The sequence below is a fragment of the Heteronotia binoei genome, chromosome 11 (genome assembly GCF_032191835.1).
Source record: "Heteronotia binoei isolate CCM8104 ecotype False Entrance Well chromosome 11, APGP_CSIRO_Hbin_v1, whole genome shotgun sequence".
NCBI classification, from domain to species: domain Eukaryota; kingdom Metazoa; phylum Chordata; class Lepidosauria; order Squamata; family Gekkonidae; genus Heteronotia; species Heteronotia binoei.
Genome location: NC_083233.1, coordinates 12,431,517 through 12,454,453, shown reverse-complemented (window position 1 = coordinate 12,454,453; position 22,937 = coordinate 12,431,517). Strand labels below are relative to the sequence as shown.

The following is a 22,937-nucleotide window of genomic DNA, read 5'->3' as shown; positions in this document are numbered from 1 at the left end:
GTTTTCAAGGCAAGAGACATTCAGAGGTGGTTTGCCTTTGCCTGCCTCTGTATAGCAACCTTGGACTTCCTCAGTGGACTCCCATGCAACTACTGATCAGGGCTTGGGAGAGCCAGTTTGGTGTAGTGGTTAAGTGTGCGGGCTCTTCTCTGGGAGAACCGGGTTTGATTCCCCACTCCTCCACTTGCAGCTGCTGGAGTGGCCTTGGGTCAGCCATAGCTCTGGCAGAGGTTGTCCTTGAAAGGGCAGCTGCTGTGAGAGCCCTCTCAGCCCCACCCACCTCACAGGGTGTCTGTTGTGGGGGAGGAAGGGAAAGGAGATTGTAGGCCGTTCTGAGACTCTGTCCTTGAAAGGGCAGCTGCTGGGAGAGCCCTCTCCAGCCCCACCCACCTCACAGGAGGTCTGTTGAGGGGGAAGGAAGGTAAAGGAGATTCTGAGCCGCTCTGAGACTCTTCGGAGTGGAGGGCGGGATATAAATCCAATATCTTCTTCTTATCTGGTTAGCTTCTGAGATCTGATGAGATCCAGCCCACCTGGGCCACAGGTGGGTACTTGGGCAGAGCCATTTCCTAGCGGTTAAAACCCTTAGCTTCTGAGATGAGGCTAGCCTGGGCCTATCCAGGTCAGGGCAAACAAATTTTTTTTAAAGTTTCATATTGTTCTTGCTAGTGTACTGAACCAAAATGAGGTAGCCACCTATGATTTGAAGGCAGCCGTCAGGATGAAACTCTCCAATGTCCCCAGTACAGAACCATCGTTGACCGTTTTCATCAGTGATGAAGTCTTCTGCAGTCTTCTCTTCGTTTCTGAAGTAGCCCATTGAGACGTTGGGTCCACCGATGATAATCTCACCTCTGGGGTTTGGTTTGTCTCTATTTGTATAACCTCCTAGGGAAAAGGGTGTTATAAAATAATCAATGATGCAAGTTATAGCTCTGACTATCTGGCAGCCACTAAGAAATGAATCAAACCTTTTCTTACCGGAAAATGAAGCAATGTAAAGAAAACAAATGTTCTACATTTAAAAAAAAGTTAACAAGGTTTCACAACATTTACCGAGGCAGCAAAATGTCATCTGCAACAGGACTAATCAGTGTTAATGACATTCAGCCTGTTACATGGACACTTAAGCTGGAAACCTGTGTCCAGCTACTTAGAAACAGCCTGACAGAACACGCTGCCAAAAAAAAATAAGGTCCAGAGCTGGGATGCAAATTTGACTAATAAAGTTACATCTATGTCTACAGCAGCAATTGAATAATTACATAAAACATCAAAGATTAGATGGCCCTTGCTAGCTCTCTGAGGACCTGTTTGGAGTGCCTTCCCCGGCTTTTTGTTCTCCCTCCTTCAGTCTTCCTGCCATTTATAGGGGTCAACACTGGAACCTGAAGATCTTTTTAAAAAGTTTGACATCCTAGGATCTGGAAAATCCTGCATTCAAATAAGGATGGAAGTCTCCCAAATTAATGTTCCCCTGTCCCCCCTCACAGCAGGGGACAGTAGGAAGGAGCATGCAAGCCTGAAGCCCATTCCCACTCTCTCCCAGGGCAAATCTTAAATCTGAGGGGAAATCTTTCTTACACAGGCTCACTGCCGTGTTTTCCAGAACTGTAACACTGTTTACATTAGCCATTCATGTACAGGGACACAGTTGCAGTTAATCGTAAAGCATCTTCTCACCTTCTTGCCAGTCTCTCAGTTTAATCTCACAGCAGACAAGCGGAGCTCCAACTCTGCCAGTGCTGTAGTCAGTAACTAGAGGGAAAACACCAGAGGAGAAGAGTAATATCAGCCAGTCAGTTCATTTATTGTAATTAGCTATTGGCTATTACAAATCTATAAAAATCTCAAGAAAAAGGCAAGTAAACTAGAAGTTAAAACATACAAAGCATACGTAAAGTGTAACAAGGGTATGACTGATGCAATACAACAGCAACAACAATAAAGATGTAGACATAAATCTAAAAGTTACCCCTTCGCATTGCCACCTTGGCACGTATTTTCTTTACTGCAAGGGCAAAGACTGAAACTTCCTGGGAGGTATAAGCATCAATATCGGATTAAAGAAATACTATTTTTTTCCTCAACTGAATAAGCACTTAGACCTGACAGAATCCCATCTAAAAATTTAGCCCTTGGACTTGAATACGGAGAGTAATATAGTAGCCAGAGGCATTTCTTTAACAAAAAAAGGTTATTTTTTTGCCTACAGAGACTAGACAAATGAGCAGACGGCTGGTTTATTCAACAAAGCACCCAGAGCTCTCGGGTACAGAGATGTAGCAGCCCCACCGCCTCACCTTCTGTAATTGTTCCTGCTCCGCAAGTTTCTGTTAATCCGTAACCTTGGCCAACAGGGCAGCAGAAACAAATGTTCATGAACCTTTGTGTTTGAGGGGAAAGGGGCGCGCCTCCAGACAGCATCATACGTACATTCCCTCCTAGCAGTGCTTTCACTTTTTTGAACAGTAATCTTAAGAGGAAAAGGAAACTGGCATCAGTATGACATAAACATGGGCTACGTACAATAATACCCTACCAAGAAAGGCATTCTGGGATCCTCTTTTTGACACCTGCACCTAGCTGGATTACATCCCACTGTTAGAAGACTGGCTGGCTATCAAGTTTCCAGAAATTGAACAACAAACGTGTTTTATGCTGAGAATCGGAGTTACGGATGCAACTCAAACCCAAAATAGATCTGCTTGGTTCAAATATGAATGTGCACACAAGTATTTCAGTACATTAAATCAAGTGAGAAAAAAAAACCCCTCTGCGATAATCATGTTCCCACCCTGTGGTTTAGCCAAGTTCTAGCACTAAAAGGAGTCCCTTGGAGCATTTTCAGTCAGACATTTCTGATTCTTTATAGACTCTTCAGCACTTACAGGAGGGAAGACTGCAAACCCTTCCAACTCAGCTCAGGTTAGAAGGGGGTGGCCGTGATGAGAACTACACTGTACACAACCCCACTGTATTAGCCCGAGGCTATCGATTCCATTAATTCCTACATAAACACCACTCAAATTGAACAACAGTAGCAGGATCACGTAACGTTTGACCCATTAGAAAAACAAATGCAAAATTAATGCATTAATTAATTAATCAACTGAATCCCGTCAAAGAACACACTCAGGTTTGCTCCCTATGTGTTCATTCTTATGCTACAGCTACTTCAACATGTGCACAGGACATCAGGCGTCTGAATTGTACTTACAAGTTACAGAGAGGTGCATCGTATCCCCTTTTGATTTGCTCCAATTTATAATCATAACCTATCTTGAACAATGTCTTTTGAATATAGTTCATCTCCTGAACTTTACTCATTACATTCTTATAAATTCGATCCATGATTTCCTGTTAAAAGATTAAGGGTGGGGTAGCAAGAGAAGATGCGAGAAAAATTACCACTCTGCATCTGTGCAGCTTAACTAGCTATAAAGATGGGGGGGGGGAGAGAAGCACTTGCTCATACATTTTTAAACAGCTTGGTTATTCCTTTTGTTGTGTAACGCTTAATGTGCAATCCAGTTAGTCAGTCTGTGATTAATCTTAGCTGGAGGCTATTCCCAGCACAGGAAAGCGAGAAGAGACAAATACCCAGTGGAAATACTGGGCTTTCCTCCCTCCTCACTGAGCTATTCTCTCAATGGGTTGTTTTTAATACAGAAGTAGTTTTGAATAGAAATAGAAGATACTGGATTTATACTCTGCCCTTCATGCAGAGTCTCAAAGCAGCTTACATTTCCTTCCCTTCCTCTCCCCACAACAGACACTCTGTGAGGTGGGGCTGAGAGAGCTCTGAGAAAACATCTCTTGAGAGAACAGCTCTGAGAGAACTTATGACTGACCCAAGGTCACCCAGCAGCTGCATGTGGATGAGCGGGGAATCAAACCCAGTTCTCCAGATTGGAGTCTACCATTCTTAACTACTACATCAAACTGGCTCTCTACTGGATACAGTAGAGTAGTTTCACACCTCTTCCAGCTAAACAGAATCACTGGCGTATCTAAAGGCAATACATTTCATCACACTGTTCCCATACTGGGGGGAGAAGGGTGTTATTTGCTTCCTGTACTAATTGGTCTCTTCTAGTTTTGTCACATTCAAACCAGCAAGTGATGGGTTTGCACTGGCTCTGCAAAGTGGGACTCTGAACGTCTGGTTTCCCTTTTAAAAGAGCGGCTTGAAGGGCAAACACAAATAAGAGTCAGATGGCTCATACAAATGACAAACTATAGTTTTGCCATCTACCTTTTAAAGGCCTAATGAATATGTGCTACATGAAGAAAGGAAAGGGGAAGACTGCCTGAGTTCAGGGCTTCTTCCTTTGCCATTATCTCCAAGCCAATTTACTGAGATCTAAGACTTCAAGTCCATTTACCTGGGAAATGTACAATTATGAAACCTTTTAATATCCATCAGGTTCCCATGCACACACAATGTACCATACAGAAAATGCACTTTTCTCCTTAATGATGAAGCTGCTGGAGTGGATGATATGGAAGAAAAACAATTCACTAGGTGCCCACTGCCCACTCTTTCCTCCACGCTTACCGGCACAGCTGCCATCAGGGTGGGTTTCAGGACGGTGCAGTCTCCTTTGCTCCCCTTCTTAATTTTGCTTGACTGTAAGGGGGAGAGGGGGAAAGTGAAAGAACCCAAATTCATTTATTTTCATGGTGGGGAAGGCTTGAGTGTTAGAGAACCTTGCAAACTGAAGCTAGTTAGCGTGAGCACAAAAAAAAAGACAAGAATAACTTGTACCGTATTTCAGTATCTTACAGTGCCCTAAAGCCAACGGATGGCTCCTAATCCAAACTTGACCCCTTGAGGTAGGACACATGGCCAGTTAATGAACCACTGCTAGATCAGTGATGGAGAAAAGCGGGGGGAGATTTAGACCACCTCACACGAAGTCTCTTCAAGCTTAGACAATAATCTCAGAGGCCAATGTACTGGGCTAATTGGCACGTGAGAAGCCAAGCACCTAAAATCCCTTTCTCTAAAACTATTTTTATAGGCCATTTATTTCAGATGTTATATAGAATCAGAGTTGGAAGGGACCTCCGGGGTCCATCTAGTCCAACCCCCTGCAGAATGCAGGAAGCCCACAAATACCTCCCCCTAAATTCACAGGATCTTTATTGCTGTCAGATGGCCATCTAGCCTCTGTTAAAAAACCTCCAAAGAAGGAGAGCCCACCACCTCCCGAGGAAGCCTGTTCCACTGAGGAATCACTCTAACGGTCAGGAAGTTCTTCCTAATGTTGAGCCGGAAACTCTTTTGGTTTAATTTCAACTTGTTGGTTCTGGTCCTACCTTCTAGGGCCACAGAAAACAATTCCACCCCATCCTCTCTATGACACCTTATATCACACCTTATAGCTTCAAGGAGGTTATCAAGGCAGCCCAGAAAGTTATTTTTTTATTATTATCTGAAGAAGCAAGCAGTGATTCATGAGAGCTCCTCCCTGCCACCAATGTTATTAGGTGCTCCTGGACTCTTGCCCCTTTCTTCTGCTAAAGGTCCAGTAAGAGGCTGCAAAACTAACTTCTAGGATTAGAAATACTTGAGCACGTGCTCTAAATCCATGCGTGGCTTTTAACAACATTCCAGGAAAAAGTGGTTAACGTTGCTAACGCTTTGCTGAATGAATGCTTTTTCTCTAGTTCTTTGAAAGAAACCGTTATGAGAACTTTGCTTTAAAAAAATTTTAAGCGGCTATGGATGAGGCAACCAATTATAGGCCAGTCTCCCAATTTGTCATTTTAGGGCATGCTACGGTAGAGCTGCTCCAGGGCCTCCTTCAGGACATGACCCAGTCTGATCCATTTCAATCTGGTTTCTGGCCTGGGCTTGAAACCAAGATGGCTTTAGTTGTACTGGTAGAGAGCCTACTATAAAAGCTGGACAGAGGGCAGTCATCCCTGTTGTTATCGTTGGATTTATCAACAGCCTTTGAAACAGGTGACTGTTCCATCCTAATTGATGGGTTGGGCTATGGAGCTGTGCTTAGGAGAGCACTTCTTCCATGACTCCAGTCTCTTCTGCCAGATCAGACAAAGAGTTTTCACCTGAAGAGTAGAATCAATGGGCTGGGATTTGTCTTGCGTTGTGCCTCACAAGTCCCCCTGCTCTTCGGTACTGACATGCAGCCACTGAATGAAATAACCCCAAGCTTCTGCAGTTAGATGTCACGGATATGCAAATAACACCCCAACTGAAATCACACCATGAAAGCCTTCAGGTTGCTTCCATCTTGGTTCTGAACCAATTATTTTTCACTATGCCCCAGAGGCTAAGACAGAACAAACTGAAGCTGAATCCTGACAGGACAGAGGTAATTGCTGGTTAGGAAGGTGGATGCTTTGGGAAGGGGTGAAGTTGGCACTGGCAAAGCAATTTAAGAACTTGGGGAACCCAGCCCAGCTGTTTAGAAAAACAGGCTAGTGCAACGGTCAGGAGCACTTTCTATCAACTCTCCTTTTAGATCCAGTTGACCTTACCACACATTCATGGTTTTGTAATATCACAGCTGGACTACTCTTAACACATGCTAGATGAAATTGTCCCAACATGAAATCCAAAAACTTCAAGTGGTTCAGATTGCGGCAGCCTAATTATCAGGAACCAGTTGAAGGAAATCTCATCTATTTTAAAGTAACTACAATGGTTGCTGGGTTGACCTCCAAGTTCAATTGAAGGTGCTATATAAATTTTAGAACACTTCACAGCCTGTCTCTTCCCCTATGTTCTTGTGCATCAACTGTGGCCCTCTGGCTGCCACCTTCTGGATGTTTCCCCTGCCCAAAGTTGCATCCTTGCCCTTCTCAATGGCGAAATGGGCTCCTTGAGAGGTGAGGGAGATGCCATTTCCAGAAAGCTGTAAAGATGTTTTATTTCTAAAGCAAACCTAGAGGTATAGGCTATATTCTCTTTGGGGCACAGGTAAGGTTTTTGTTTGTTTGTTTTTACTGCACTATACATTGTTTGGATTTTGAATAGTAATTTGCCCTGAGCTGCAAGGAAAAACACGAAGTGGGGTATAAAGATTCTAACAAAGAAAAACTGGATTCACTGAGGTGCCATTTTGATGTTTTGAATAGTAATTTTTAATTTGAATAGTAATTTGCCTTGAGCAACAAAGGAAAAAATGGAAATGTGGTATAAATTTACTAACAAACAAACAAAAACAGATTCTTTAAAGTGCCACAATACACTCTGATGTTTTGGCTCCAATGCCCTCCCCCCCACACCCACAAGAAGAACACCTGCTGTTATGCTAGCTTTCCAGTCAGCTCCAGAGACAGCTTCAAGAATTCATTCTCAGATGTTCTTGATTATACTTCGGTGCACAGATCAGCACACTCTGTACAGTTGGCCCAAGATCAATAACACCTTAACAGGTAAAAGTAAAGGTAGTCCCCTGTGCAAGAACCAGTTGTTTTCGACTCTGGGGTGACGTTGCTTTCACAACGTTTTCACAGCAGACTTTTTACGGGGTGGTTTGCCATTGCCTTCCCCAGTCATCTACATTTTCCCCACAGCAAGCTGGGTACTCATTTTACCGACTTCGGAAGGATGGGAGGTTGAATCAATCTGGAGCCGACTACCTGAACCAGCTTCCGCTGGGATCGAACTCAGGTTGTGAGCAGAGGGCTCTGACTGCAATACTGCAGCATTACCACTCTGCGCCACGGGGCTCTTACAACACCTTAACAACGTAACTTCAAAGAATATAAGGCTTCCTTCTTTGGTCAAAAAGCAATGAGGCAGCTCAACTTTACTCTCTCACCTGGTCTGATAACGTGAGTGGAGAGGAGTATCCAATCCTGCAGCCGTAAGTAATGCAGGAAATTTCTGCTGTCAGTTCTAAGACGTGAGCTAGAGGCAGGTAGCCAATGTAGGTGTCCTTGGGTCTAAGGAGAAAGCACAACGTCCCTTCAGTATAGCAATGAGGATATGTTGGTGCCTGTTGTGGCTTCAAACAGTGAAGGGCTGCCTGAATCCATACTGTGTATAAATTAACACATGAAGCTGTATTTTAATGACTCAGACCATCAAGTCCACATTAAGGCCAGTGCTGTCCACTCAGACAAGCAGCCGCTCTCCAGGGTCTCAGAAGGAGGTCTTTCACATCATCTGCTGCCTGGTCCTCTTAACTGGAGATGCTGTGGATTGAGCCTATGACCTTCTGCATGCCAAGCAGATACTCTACCACTGAGCCATGGCCCGTCCCCATGCCAAATGCAGCCAGGCTAGTATTGCCTTAAATCATAGCCTTAAAATAACTGCAGTAGTGGACAGCGATGTTCTTGCCGTTTCAAATTAAAACCACAACATCCCAAAATAACATTTCAAACCCCTAACTGATGAGAATTTGGTAAAATTTCTATTTCAAGTTTCTATTTCTCTCCTCGCTCTGCAACCTTCACTATATCGTCAAAGACAGAAACAACGCCCCCCCCCCTTGAACTGGTGAGATCATGACGATCCTGGGATGGGTTCTAATCTCCAAGAGCTGGTGAAGTAGCAGCCACCAATTTAACACAAATATTGTCCTTGCTTGGCCTTCCTATGGCAGTTTTTGTGGACTTTGTATAAAACATCCTGAAAAACCATCACAGTATTCCTGGCCTGAAAAAACTGGCTCGTGTATTCTGAAAGACAAGTTTTAGAGTGTGTGTGTGTTTTTAAACGCTAAGTGGAATTAATTATGTCCCTCCCCAGTTTGTCAATCACAGGGAAACGCTGAAGCGGAAGCATTAGCTGTAGCGCCAGAGCTGCTCTTGCTACAACTGTAAAGCTGTACCAAAAGAGCTGTGCAATGCTACAAGATCCAAATCTACTAAGAGGAAAATAAAAGTATTCCAACTGTGCAAAATTCATAAATGGCTTTTCCATGACGACTCATTTTTAATATGCCATTGGCATGGCCTGCCCCTCCAAGAACCGAATACATTCATCACACAGCCACAGAACATTATCCCCCCTTGTGCATCTGTAGGGGGCAGGGTAAGTGGGCATATGACTAAGCAACAAGTGGTGGTGAGAAGGGAGTCGACTGGCAGCTGAGGACAGACAGGTGCCGCCTGGCCCAGTCTGCAGCTTCAGCAGACAGCAGGTGCGTCCTCCATAAGGGCTGCTATTGCTAGGTAACAAAGGAGAGGAGGAGCCAGGCTGGCCTGTGGGGACTGCTTGAGGCTCCTTCTCTCCAGCCCAGGCCTGCTTCCCATCCTCTCTTATTCCCTGAGAGACACCAAGCCGCCCCAGCAGGCAGAACATAGCAAAGAAAAGACTTTGTTTGCAGTACGTTGGCTGGCAGGACATGTCCGGCGACGGAGGCAGAAAGCAGGACCGCAGCCCCAGTTGTGCTTTAGATCTAGCAGCAAATCTTTGTGCTGTGACGAAAGCTGAGATCTTTAATTTAAATCACTGTCTGCCACGGGAGGAGGGAAGGAATGCATAAGCATCCCCCATACTGCAGTGAACTATGTTAAAAGATGCAAAAAACCCCAAACCCACAGAAAAAGTAAGATTTTTAGGACAAGCGGAAATGCCTTACCCGAGTCCAGGTATTCGTTCACACTGTCCTGTCATCCCGGCTATCAGGTTCTTATGCATCATCATCACTCCTTTGGGCCTCCCGGTAGACCCACTGGTGTACATCACAAGTCCCAGATCTGTCGGAAGAGGCCGGCTGGGAGGGATGCTTACTAGAAAAAGAAGGGCAAGCAGTAAAAGATAGCAGGTCAGCCTCACTTTAACTGAAACATAACAACCTGTCCTTTAATATGCAGTGTGACATTCTCTGTATCAGCGGTCCCCAACATTTTTGAGCCTGTGAGCACCTTTGGAATTCTGATACAGGGTTGTGGGCGCAGCCTTTCCTTTCCTTTATTAACAATAAGCTCCATTTTTGGAGCTTATATGACATACTGACACGGCCTACGCCTCCAAGGGTCTAGAGCTGAATGTGGGTGCGGCCACAAAACGGCTGCCACCAAAGAGTTGCCGGAGAAGGACTGAGCCGTAAAATGGCCGCCACCACTGACCTTCGGTCACACAATGAAGATCCATGTGCTGCGGTAGCAGCTGCTGACAAAGTAACCTTTTAAAAAATCTGCACAGCCAATCAAATTTCCAAGAGTGAATCAGAAGGCTTGCTGAACAAAAGCCCCACTTGGCCTCACCCATTTTCTAAAAACACTTGGAAAGTGCCAGCAAAAGTGTCAGCAGGCATCAAGGTGACCACGGGCACCACCCTGTTCTGTATGGCAAACCAGGGTATGCTCTAGCCCATGGGTCCCCAACCCCCAGCCTGGGGACTGGGACTGGGCCGCAGCCTGTTTTCAATGGGCCACGCAGCCTCGCCAGCCCCCCCACGGCACCTCACCCCTTTCCTTCTCCCTCCTTCACCCCCCCCACGCAGCCTCCCTGCCCCCTCCCACCAATCAGCTGGGAAAACAGCTGCAGCAGCGTCAAGCGACACTGCCCTTGCCTCCTTCCCAAGCGGGAAGGAGGCAAGGGCAGTGTTGCTTGACGCTGCTGCTGCGTGCCGTCCGCCCTTCTTTTCCCTTCCCATCACTTTGCCTCCCACCCCCCTGCGCCTGGGTTCTGCAACTATGGCGTGTCTGCCTCCCCCTCCATCACCTCCTTCTCTTCCCATCGCCTCCCCTCGCCCGCAGCCCTGCCAGCTGCGGTGTGTCTGCTTCCTCCAAGCCCACCGCCACTACCCGCCCCCTCCTTCCCTTCCCGTCCCGTTGCCTCCCCCCTGGGCCCTGCCGGTGGCAACGTGTTGCCGGTGGCAACGGTGGGGGGGAAAGGCGACGGAACAGGACAGAAATACCGTGGGTCGGTGGGGGTGAGGTGCTGTGGGGGGCACCTGCCTGAGATGCCACATGCCCTCAGCTGCCGCTGGCTGCGGCCGTTTCCCCCCCGCAGCTGTTTGGCGGGGGTGGGCGGCCTGGGAGGACTTCACCATCCCTTCCCTGACCTTAGAATGGTGAAAACGGGGGTGGGGGAGGTGGCGAGGCTTCACGGGGGGGGGGGGGGGCAAAGAAGCAAAACAGGGGGAGGAGGATAGATCCAGGTGGGCAGCCGTGTTGGTCTGAAGCAGTAGAACAAAGTAGGAGTCAAGTTGCACATTTAAGAGGTGGTGAGGCTGCATGGGGGGGGGGGAGAAAGAAGGAAAATGGGGGGGGGAGAAGGAAGTGGCAAGGCTGTGTGGGGGGTGAAGAAGGGAGGAGGAAAATGGGGGAGGAAAACAGGAGGGAGGAGGCACCGCGTGGAGGAGGCCGAATTGGAGCTGGTCCCTGGGGTCAAAAAGGTTGGGGACCACTGCTCTAGCCTGAAGTTTGTATCCCTCTAAATATTCCACTTTTATGTCACAGCAACAGTAACAAAGTGAATGAAATAAAGTATCATTCTTTTGTGACATAACAAACATGCCCAGATTGACTGGGATGAAAAACAGAAGTGAGGAGATTGACATTCAAAGTACAAATCTTTTGATACAAGAAAAAGAAGGTGTGAGAAAACGGCCAAAAACGAGTTTGCCGACATTCTCTTTCAGTGGGCTTCTCTGGACCTTCTAATTCAATCTACCCATCAGAAGAAGCAGACAGATAAACAAGGATGGATGGACTGCCTTCATACAGTAATCTCAATCTAGCTATGTTTGTTTGGGCAGGCAGTGATAGTATTTTGGACAGTGGAGATGAGTATGAAGCAAAAGGTAGTTGTTTTAAATGAGTGGAAATGTACAAATTACACAGTCACAAGCCTTTTTGGTCTTTTCAGTGGCCTCAATAACTTGCGTATTCCATTTGATTTACTACATTTTGATTAACTTGTGCCATGAATATGTTTATTAGGAGCCCAATAATTGCAAGTTTGACTTCTTTTAAGACCCTGGGGAAAATGTAGGCTACATGCATAGTGACACTGTGAAGTCAGGAAGACGGGTTTATGCTAGTTAGGCATATTTTGGAGCAAGCCAAGTGTGAACAAAAATGAATTGGCTGCTAGCTTAAATGGCTCTAAAGATGATTCACAGAGGATCAATCAACATACACTAGCCAAGATGGCTACATGGAAACTCTTGAGTTCACAGGCAGCATGCCATTAATACTAGTTGGTGTGAAATAGCGAAAGGATGGGAGTTATGAACTAAATGTGGACTTCTCAGGAGCATCAACATATGCTTGGCCACCATAGGAGACTGGATGATGGACCAGATGGATCATTGGTTGGATCTAGCAAGGCTTTTTTCTTATGTAAACCTCCAACCCTTTAACCCTTCATTCATATTTTAAGCAACTGGTATTTTCAGATAGGCTGTATTTTTAATTAAGGGGACAGCAAATGTCACTAAATCTTACAAGAGGCTTTAAGTGGATAAGTATCTGGGGTAATATATGGTATACATGCTCATCTTCCAATATCTTTACATTTAATCATCATGTGTGGCCTAACTTTGCGAATCAAAAAAATCCACACAACAGGGCCATCTGTGGGTACAACAGAAGTTTCTGCAAAATAGATCTCCAGGCTTGTAGGAAAATCTGATTTTTTTTTAAAGGGGGAGGGGAGAAAATACAAAATAACACTTTGATGAGTGAAAAAGGAAACAATGGCAGGGAGGGGGAACAGTGGGGGGATTCTCCGCCCCAAGTTCTTGGGGGTCCCCTTCTTGCATGAGGCATAACCTACGTGAAGAATCCAGTCTGAAACTGATTAGAGGCCTGGCCTCTCACTGGAGATGAAATGTTATTATATGCTAGAAGACTGAACTGTTTTCTTACGAAAAAGATATGTTGGCCTTTGAAATACCAAACTATTTTCCTGGAGTGCCTTGATTCTAAAAGTTTTTCAAGTTTTTATTTGCTTTGATATCAAGCAGTTTTATATATGATGTTTTGATGCCACTTTTCTGAAACATCTTGACAAAAACAGAATGTACTGAAGGGTTTGCCCTTCATTTGTATCAGATCTTTTTGTGATCTCTGTACTAGCGTATGAAGGCCATTAAGTTACTTTAACTCATTCATTCCCTCCTTTGACTCACTTATGTTGCTCTACTTTGACTCACTTATGTTCCAGATCTTTAGGCCTTGTGAGAAGTGAAGAGCAATTTCAAAAGTTTTAATTAAATTTTGGTTTATATGCACTTTCTTCTTTCAGCACAAAGATTTCAAGCTTCTCATTGGTGGGAACCAGGTTGTTTTTTTTGCTTCTGCCACTCAGTTTAGAGCTGCCAGAGGCGGCACAGAGGAAGATTTAAGACTATGTAAAGGTTCAATTCCAAAGTAAGTCATCCTGTCTCCTGGAGTTGAATAACCAATATGGATAGCCTCAGTACTCAAGAGAAAAGTTTAAACTGTGGGGAACGAAGAACAATTCAAAACAAACCCTTGCTTATTTTATACACCAATGCACTGAACCTGTTACATTACCCTCTCCGTAGGTCTACTTACTGTTCTCAGGTCTGGCTCCAAGTTCTTCTACTGTTTGCATGCTATGGATCTCCAGTCTTTCAGGAAAGTCTGACTTATTGATAGTCTTCTTGTCAACATAAATGATATGTCTGAGGCAAGGGATGTCTTGCAGTACATTCTGATGAACAAGAAATAATTGAGAGTGGACCACATAGAATGTAAGTTTGCAATATATAACCTACTTAGGGTGTGATCACACAAGAGATCTGGCCTGACCTAGCCGCACCTCCCAACCGGATTTAATGTGTGCAGTCACACACACACACCTGCCCCCGAGTCCAGACCATCCTTACCTCGTCTTAGGACATGCTGAGACTGGATTTAATAGCTACTGGGAATTTCCCAGTAGCAAATATCTAAAGTGTATGTAGAGCGTGTTTCCTCATCGTCACATGCCCAGTCTGAATGCTCCTCTTGCATGTGTGTGGCTCTTGCCTCTCCCAGCAGCAGGGTGGGGGCTGTGTGAATGCCGTGGCACACATCAAAGAATGCCAGCTTCTTCAAAGCTGGGATACTGCCGTGCTAAATTCCTTGTATGATTGCACCCTTATTTGGACATGCCCTTTCCCATCATGAAGACTTTGGAGAGTAACAGTATATTAAAAATATAAAGTCCAGACTTAACTGGCAGTTTCCACCCATTCCTCCATCCCTCTGTGGTCCCTCATGTCCCCTATCTCCCCAAGAGCAGCATTTTGTGGAGATCACCAGGCTGCAATGGGAGGTAGAAAACTTCCAGCCCACTGATTAGAAAATTTAGTCTGGATCCAATCCACCCTTCTCTCCCTACCTCTGAATGGTATCAAATGCCTGCTGGGATGGAACTGTCTTGTATTGCTTACAGCTGCAGCTAAAAATACTTTTTATGGTTTAGCGGGGCATCCACATGGCACCCATGGGCGAGACACTGTCAGTTTAGTCAATTTCCAAGGATTTCCAAAATTACCTTTACAATGAGTTCCCTGACAACCTCACTGGCTCAGGTTCCAAAACTACAAGATGCAACTCGGTTGCAAAAATACACATGGCTGCAATTCCCTTCCACAACAAGAATTTCAGCCTTATGTTGGATTTAGCAGCAGACCACGTTTTCTTTAAAGCATGAGGCGAGGCACTGCTGTAGGCCATGCTGGGGCATCCCACTGCCTCTAAGCAACACTGGCCTACTGCGTACACAACTGGTCAGGACTTACCTTAAGTTTGCCTTCTAAAAGGTCTACGCTTGTGATTAGATACGATGCTCCAGATTCATTCAGCCCATAGGTTATTGCCTCTTCTCCAAGGGTTGCATATAAAGTAACAACTATTTAATTGGGGAAAAATTGAAACAGTTGAAGCTAAAGCCAAATCTTCTGCATCTGTAACACTAGCAGAAAACTTATATTGGGGAATAAGTATTCAGGTTTTTCACTATTTATACTTCACATATGTATGATGCAGCAGGACAATCTTATCTCCTGAGTAGGAATAGGATTGCTACCAATTCTCCCTGCCTGAGATCTATTATAGGCTTGGCACTGCTACCCAAAGTTCAAATGCATGCAAGATCCCATTCACCCCAATTATGGCTGTTGAGAATAATCACTGTTCTTCTCTGTATACAACTGAATTTGCAAAGGAATGCCACAATTCTGCTATATTGTATGCATTTCATGGCTTTTAAAAATGACTTTACATTTTCCCCTTCTTTACATTATACATTATAATTTCTCCCAAATTAGAACAATACATCATGTATCTGACAAAGTAGGTTCTTCTTCATGAAAGTTTATGTCACAGTAAATAACACTACATAAGAACATAACAGAACCCTGTTGGATCAGGCCAATGGCCCATCCAGTCCAACTCTCTCTGTATCCCACAGTGGCCAAAACCTAGGTACCATCAGAAGGTCCACCAGTGGGGCCAGAACTCCACAAGCCCTCCCACTGTTGCCCCCCCCCCCCCGCAAAGCACCAAGAATACAGAGCATCACTGCCTTAGACATAGTGTTCCATCTATACCTTGTGGCTAATAGTAACTGATGGGCCTCTGCTCCATTAATCTTTCCAATGCCAGAAGACTTTTTTTCCAAACCAGTATTCCTGTTGAATCATTGTGCTATTTTGGTCAAAAGTCTTAATTTTAAAATGCAATACTCACGAGGAAAGTTGTATCGGAAACAGGTCTGAGCTGCAATGATCCATTCTGCTCGTGTTTCACAGAATATGGCGACTGTGCTCTTTGGTTTCAGCCCAATTGCAGCTAATCCACTCCCAAAGTAGTTCACTTTCTGGTTCACTTCTTCGTAGCTTAGCCATCTATAGTTTCCTAGGATTAGCTGGTCAGAGATTAAACACTTGTTTTGGTAACCGTTAAAACCTGATCAGTACAGCTCATCAACTATGTCTGAAATTTAAACGTCTTAATCATCTTAAGAAAAACCATCACAGTGCTGGTCCAAAAGAAATTCAGATACTTTATAATGAGGCAAGTTATGTTTTTACTACAGAAAAATCCTGCCCAATGAGGAATTCTCTGCCACTCAAATGCTTCTTGCATTCCCTTCTAAAATGCTTTCTGGAGGATATCTCCAGATCCCGAGGCATGAGCATTTATGTCTCTGTGGTCCTTTGGACATAACTGATCACATAATCTTGGACTGTCCTTTTAATGAGTGCCCTAGGAAAACGCTGCTTTCTAATATGATATATTCTAAAAGTCATTTGAATAATAATCTCAAATGTCAAAAAACATTTTCGGTCTTATCATTTTACCAAGGCCTATTCTTAACGTATATGATCACACACAATACGACAGAAAGAGAACTAACATAACTGGGTGTAATATTTCAAATACCTGATGCAATGTCTCACTTTGAACATGCTTATATGACAAAATGACAACCACAGACAATGCATTGAAAATTCACATTTAACTGCTGTCACTGGGGAAAAGAATACTTTCAAAACATGATAAATGAACTATTACTTGGGCATATATTTCAGTAATCCTTTTATTAGTGCTCCTAGTTCTCTGGAAGTCAGATGCCCAAGAGATATTCTCATCTCTCCCAAAAGTCTCAATGACTGTATTTAAAAATTCATAAATAGTTACCTTTTTAAATACTTTTCCATTGGGCTGCATTTCATTCTCTTCACTCAGGAGTTCTCTTGTTCCAAGACAATCCTTTCTCCCAAACCTCGCTACAGCATGGTCAAACAATTTGTCCAAAGTGTCTGCTCCAGGAAAGTCTATAGAGGCTAGTGTCTCGAGATGGGAAATGGCTCGGTATGGGCTTCCAGGGCTGTCCAAGATGGGCTTAGCTTTTAAGCGCTTTGCCATAGCTTTTTTCTTCTTAGCATTGGTAAGAAAATACCACGGTATGAATACAAGGGCACTGTACAGAGATATCAATAAGTACACAGGGAGCAAGATAATGGCGTGTAGCTCTAGCTTAAGATTCATAATGGACAGTTTTCCTTTTCCTTTTCAAGTCTGTTATCTGACTCCTGTCTCTTGAGGATTCCAAGTGTCTTAATTTTCGGAAGGCAAAAATGGAAGCAGCAGCGGCGCAAAAAAAAAAGCAGAATGAAGGTTTAGGTGGCTCAACTTTAGCGCAATCACTGGAATGTTAGAAACATTTGGAAGCCGTCAGGAGCAGTAGATTAATCAGCTGCTGAAGATCACAGGTAATCAACAAGCAGGGGGGAAATTAGTAACAGATCATTAGTTTAAATTTTATAGCATTCATTTCAACAAGCAGCTACAGTGGAGGCTGAAGGAACCCGTCTAATGCCTTAAGTATACAGGCAACCATTTTTAAAGGCCAAAAAGGAACAAATATTTACTTCAAGGTTCAAGTCTCTCTGTCCCAATTCAAATATTTTAAAGCCTTTGAGAAGTACTCTGCCCTTAAAACATACTTTTTATCTAGTTTAGCAATATCAGCTGTGGTCAAAAGTCCACAACTATTTGTGGTAGAGAGGAAAGATTTAACAGTGCAGTTGTTTATGACTTTCAGAAGCTACATCAACACACTGTTTACAGGAGATGCTTACTTAATTCTGATTTCTTGGCAGGGTCAAATACTGCACTGTTGAAATATGGTAGTTATTGCAAAATTCTCCCAAGATCACACCACTGTTGATAGAAACATGGAGATGGATCCAATGACATGCCTCCCGTTAACTCTGCCACTGGAGAAGTCATCCAAAGGATGGAAGGGTTTTTGGAGCCAACCCACGACCTTCAGCTTAATCAAGAACAAAACAGAGACATGTGACCTTTTAGAAAACCATTCCAAATATATATTTCATGGCTTCTTATGTGGAGGGAATTTCTCCTGTTTGGTAATAATGTTGTGGTTTTAAAAAGCCTCTGGTAGAGCATTCTGGGCCTTGAACATGGTGACTAATTATGCCATCACTCAACGGCCACAGGAAGCTTGGGCTCTAAGTTTCAAAAGGATTTTCTGGGGGTGCAGAACACAAAAGTAATTTGCACTTGCTGTTAAGCAGTGTAGTATATCATTTAATTTTCATTTCAGTGGCGCTTGCACATGGTTCTCCCGCAAGACCCGTGGAGAATGATGGAAGCTGCACAGCCACGCTGCTTGGTAGGTCAGGGCCCAACACTCTCTATTAGAAAGGAGAACCATCTAATGTTGCAGCTCTTTCTCAGCTTCAGTTTCTACATGTCCCATCTGTCAGAGGTTATCTGTTAAAAGCTCTGGAGCCTGTTTGTGATGAATCCCCTGGAATGGCGACAGGCAAAAGGCTAGGAATCCAAGCCCCAACTTTTTATGGTACACGGCATCACTCTCTCTTTTTAACTGCTGTTTTGATATTTTTATTCCAGTTAATTCAGCACTCCAGTGGAAGCAGGATGCACACAAAACACAGAAGGGTTAATACGACAGTTAAAGCACCAGTGAAGAACACTGATTAAATATTACACAGCAGAAAAGGAGACCTGGAAGGAGATTTCTCACAATCCGCAAAAGCAAAGGCAGTAGTACAGGGCCCCACCCACATTGTACACTAATGTGTTCAACTGCAACACAAAGACTTCATTTTCATCAGGAAAAGTTGTTTTTTTTTGGGGGGGGGGTTAAGATCAAAGCAGCAGTGATGGAGAGCCCAACTCCTTCCATGCCTGTTGTTTTGGTGCTCTGCGCTGCCCAGCAGCTTGTTCTACAATCCCTCAACCCCCCAAAAACAATTACATATTGAAATTGTACAGGTGGCAGAGGAGGGTGGTTTGTTGAGGCCAATTGCAGCAGACAAGAGACAGAGGGGAGGATGCGGTGCTCCTTCCTCCAAACGATCTCACCTCTTCAAATCACCCCTCCCTAAAGTAGCTTTTGCTAAAGGGGCGGGGAGAAGAAGCCCCTGCTCTTTAGTTTCATCTATACGTGTCCATATGCAAGGTGTAGTGAAGGTACTTGAGAGTGGCAGGGACAGACAGCTCACCAAAGGGTTAATCCTGCCATTTCTATTCAGAATGAATTAAATTCCTGAGATTAACACAGAGTGCGTGAAAGTGTAAACAGCCATTCTGTATTAAGGTTGGCAGCAGACCTGTACCTTGAGAATTTATAGCCGGCCTAACCACAAATTACTCTTGACAACTAAAATGGAAAGGATATTGATGGCGCGTTTACTTTCCCTTCCCCAAATCCAAAAGATCAAAACAAAAAACCCACAGAACTGTGACTCGGCAGTGCTACCTTCATAATTCCTATGAACTACGGCAAAAGGGTTTCGTTGCCTCTATATTAGTTAAACCACATTTCTAGGATCAGAAAAGATCACCTCTGTACAACTAACACATGCCCTGTGGATGTGTTTTTATTCATTTAATTTATTTGTACTCTGCCTTTCTCCCCAGTGGGGTCCCAAAGAGGCATTAATTGCTCTCCTCTCCTTCCATTTTATTCTCACAACAACCCTGTGAGGTAGGTTGGGGTGAGAAAGCATGACTGGCCCAAGGTAATCGAATGGGTTTCCACGGCACCGGAGGGAATTTGAACCTGGATCTCCCAGATACTAGTCCAACACTCTTAATCACTAGACCACACTGGCTTTTAAGATTTGATCTCACAATAGCTTATTCACTTCAGTGTTTCGGCCTGTTTAAAAAACAGAATTTCATATAGATGCTTTCGAGTTGTGGTGCTGGAGAAGACTCTTGAGAGTCTCTTGAACTGCAAGAAGATCAGATCAGTCAGTCCTAAGGGAAATCAACCCGGACTGTTCCCTGGAAGGTCAGCTGAAGCTCAAATACTTTGGCCACCAAATGAGAAGGGAGCACTCCCTGGAGAAGACCCTGATGCTGGGAAAGACAGAAGGCAAAAGGAGGAGGAGACGGCAAAAGATGAGATGGCTGGACAGCGTTACTGATGTAACAAACACGAAATTGAGCAGACTTTGGAGGATGGTGGAAGACAGGAGGGCCTGGCGTGACTTTGTCCATGGGGTCGCAAAGAGTCGGACTCAACTGTGCGACTGAACAACAACAAAATATGAAATTCTGTTTTTTAAACAGGCAGAAATGCCCTAGCATTAATCATAGCAGATAACTGCGTGCTACTACAGCCCATTAAGCAGTGTTAAACCAGCAATTCTTCATACATTAAACTCTCTGCTCTTTCACACATTACTCCAACACCTGAAGCATACACCACACAGGTTTCAGTAAAGCAGTGTATTAGGGCTTTCATATCAATAGACTAGGAATGCTACATAATGTTATCTACATTAAAACCATGACTTTAAAACAGCATGTGCCTCTGACATGCTTCCTATAAGTATGTTTTTAGAAACACAGCCAGGTCCATGGGCCAGTTCCACTAATGACAGCACTTTCCCCTCACGCGAGGAGCTTTCCTCTGTTGCAAGAAGCTTGCTACAAGACAGAAAGGGCTCTCCTTCTAGCAGGAGAAAGTGCTACCATTGATAGAATGGATTCAGAAGATTTGCTAGTACACAATACTTGTAACAAAGACATATTTCATATCTTAATAAAACAATTCAGTTAAATATTGATCAAAAATATCAAAGCAATGAAATACTAGTTAGTGATGACACTTACAGTGTTTCCAAAAGAAATTATGAGATTGTCTTCTGAGTTACTCAGTTACTTCAATCCAAACAGGCACACGACCTGTTTACGGATCTAGGTTAAAAAGAAAATGTTATCTAGGTTAAAAAGAAATTGTATCCCAAACTGAGCATCTATTAGACTGCTGAACAACTATGTAATGTCATAAAATGCATATTTATCCACAGGTTTTGGGTTTGTTTTTTTTAAAGGAGACAAACATCACAAACAGATTTCCTACAACAGAACGGTAGTGTTAAAATGTAGCGGAAGATCATGTTGCTCAGCAGCTTGCCTGTCCACTTCCCCCTCCCCCCATTTTAGAGAGGGTGGAGACTCCCCCTATGCTCCAGCCCTAATCCAAATCTCCCTTGGTTGTTTTTAAAAGGAATTTAAAATGTTAAGTCATCTGGTCACGGTTCCGTTTCAAGCTAAGCCAAGCAGAATCATCTGTACCCAAGCACTGAAACGTTAAAATGTTTAAGACCCCTAAACAAGTTTTAACTAAACTTGTATGTGCTGTATAACTATTCTAAATAGAAAGCATGCCAGCAGGGTAGCTATGCAGGCCCAAGATATACAGTAGAAATCCCCTTCCTTGGGCTATAAAATACAGCACAGTCCACACACTCTCCGAAAACAGAAGAAGAGAAATGGGTCTCTTGAATCTGCATAAACAGTTAAAAGGAAAACTTGCCTACAAACTTGCCTACTTTCTCCCATGTATCCAGCTGTAGTTTCTCATTTTTCTACTAATGAACATTTCACCTGGTCATATCTCAAAGGAAACAAGAGAAGTAAATACTCAGGTGAGAAAGGTATTGCTGCAGAAGTCACAATGGTTTTCACAAACACCAAGAGGTATAACAGTTTAAATGTGAGGTCTCACTTTTACTTCTTTTCAATCATTTAGTCCATCTTTACTCTATTCCAATGAATGTAAATAAGGATGGGAACAAATCATGATTCATGCTAAAAATGACCAATTTGTGGTTCGTTCCAAACTGGTTCATCTGATCCCTCCACACCCAAATACAAAAATGAACCAGCCTTTTTTCTTGGCATGTTGTTTGGTTCATTTTTCCAGACAGCTTGGCATGATTCCCCAGTTCCCTGAACTTCTAGTCAGTTTCCAGTGAAACTGACTAGATGGGGGCACCTGCTTTGGGGGGCTGTAGCTCAGCCTCCCAAAATGCAATTCGCACCTGACTTGTACAGCAGGTAAGAGGAGAGTCTGCTAAAGAGTCTGTCATAAATTTGCCATCTCTAGCCCACTCAGGGGCTGTTCTACACCTTCCTGAACTCAATGAACCAACAAACCATGAATCATTCAGGAAACTGAAAAAAACACAAAACCAACCACCATTTTTGCATTCTGAGCCCATCCCTAAATGTAACTTGTTTCTAAACTCCTGCCTTTTCCACAGAACCTCAACTTAATTTTTGTGTGTTCTCCATAATCCTGGCTTACTCAAAAGTGATTTTTTTTGTTACAAAGTTGGTAAGAGGTAGTTGGAGGAAGGTGCAAAAGAAATATGTCTTACTAATTATCTCTCATTACCTCTGGCATTACTAATCCATGCACTCATAAACAAGCCAATGGTCTGGAAACCAGGCAGCAGCATGCATCTCAACTAGTTTACTATTTGAATTGGCAGATTCAAGAAGCCAATAAAAAGGTGGGGGGGATAGGGTGGAGAGAACAGCTCAAGGTCTGCTGCTTTGTACTTCCTGTGATCCCATAACAGCTGAATAGTCAAGAGACAAGAACAGTGTGTTCTCTGGAGAACTGTTGCTATAATTGGCAAAGACTGGAGAAAATGTTATACTTGCAGGACCTACATTAAAAATAGCTAACAGATTAAAGAGGAACATTTATGTGCATATTGTAGAGAAATAACTCAGAACACTGATCGATCGATCAACAGTTTTGATTAAATCAATTCTATCTGCATATGCATTAGATCAACTGAAATTGATGTGTGTGGTTTTTTTTTAAAAGGAAAACAATCCAGGCACATTTCCCAAGAACAGAAAAAGCACATCCACCCTCTCTATATATTTTAAAAGTACAGCCCAAATCAGACAAAACAAACATCCTATTTCCCAAACGTCACCAGTGATGCAGTTCTCTCCCCCATTCATGGATAGAAATGTTTGGATTGCACCATATGTGAATTCTGCCGAACATCTAAGAGTAAGCAGCAGCAACAGCAGCTGGAGAAGTATTGGAGTCACTTTGTAACTGATTATCTACAATAAAGAATGAATAGACTTCCAAGAAACAAAACCAAGAGCCACTCACATTTATTTAGTCTTGGTACAACATTCTGTTCCCAGAACTACAC

General features: G+C 43.6%; 1 protein-coding gene across 3 annotated transcripts in view; it reads right to left on the bottom strand.

The window, feature by feature from the left end:
- The window catches only part of ACSL4 (acyl-CoA synthetase long chain family member 4), a 66,011-nt gene that overhangs the window by 16,057 nt on the left and 27,017 nt on the right, over window positions 1-22,937 (bottom strand). The window contains exons 2-13 of one of the 3 annotated variants that reach the window (XM_060248949.1): window positions 20,581-20,664; window positions 16,603-17,164; window positions 15,649-15,826; window positions 14,700-14,809; window positions 13,486-13,624; window positions 9,573-9,723; window positions 7,803-7,926; window positions 4,562-4,633; window positions 3,221-3,360; window positions 2,304-2,476; window positions 1,684-1,758; window positions 697-888 (exon numbers count right to left, since the gene is read on the bottom strand). In XM_060248949.1, coding sequence (XP_060104932.1) covers window positions 697-888; window positions 1,684-1,758; window positions 2,304-2,476; window positions 3,221-3,360; window positions 4,562-4,633; window positions 7,803-7,926; window positions 9,573-9,723; window positions 13,486-13,624; window positions 14,700-14,809; window positions 15,649-15,826; window positions 16,603-16,953 — 1,705 coding nt within the window. In that variant the 5' untranslated portion in view covers window positions 16,954-17,164; window positions 20,581-20,664. Of the gene's footprint in view, window positions 1-696; window positions 889-1,683; window positions 1,759-2,303; window positions 2,477-3,220; window positions 3,361-4,561; window positions 4,634-7,802; window positions 7,927-9,572; window positions 9,724-13,485; window positions 13,625-14,699; window positions 14,810-15,648; window positions 15,827-16,602; window positions 17,165-20,580; window positions 20,665-22,937 lie in introns of those variants that run through there. The other 2 variants (XM_060248950.1, XM_060248951.1) reach the window with 2 other exon arrangements.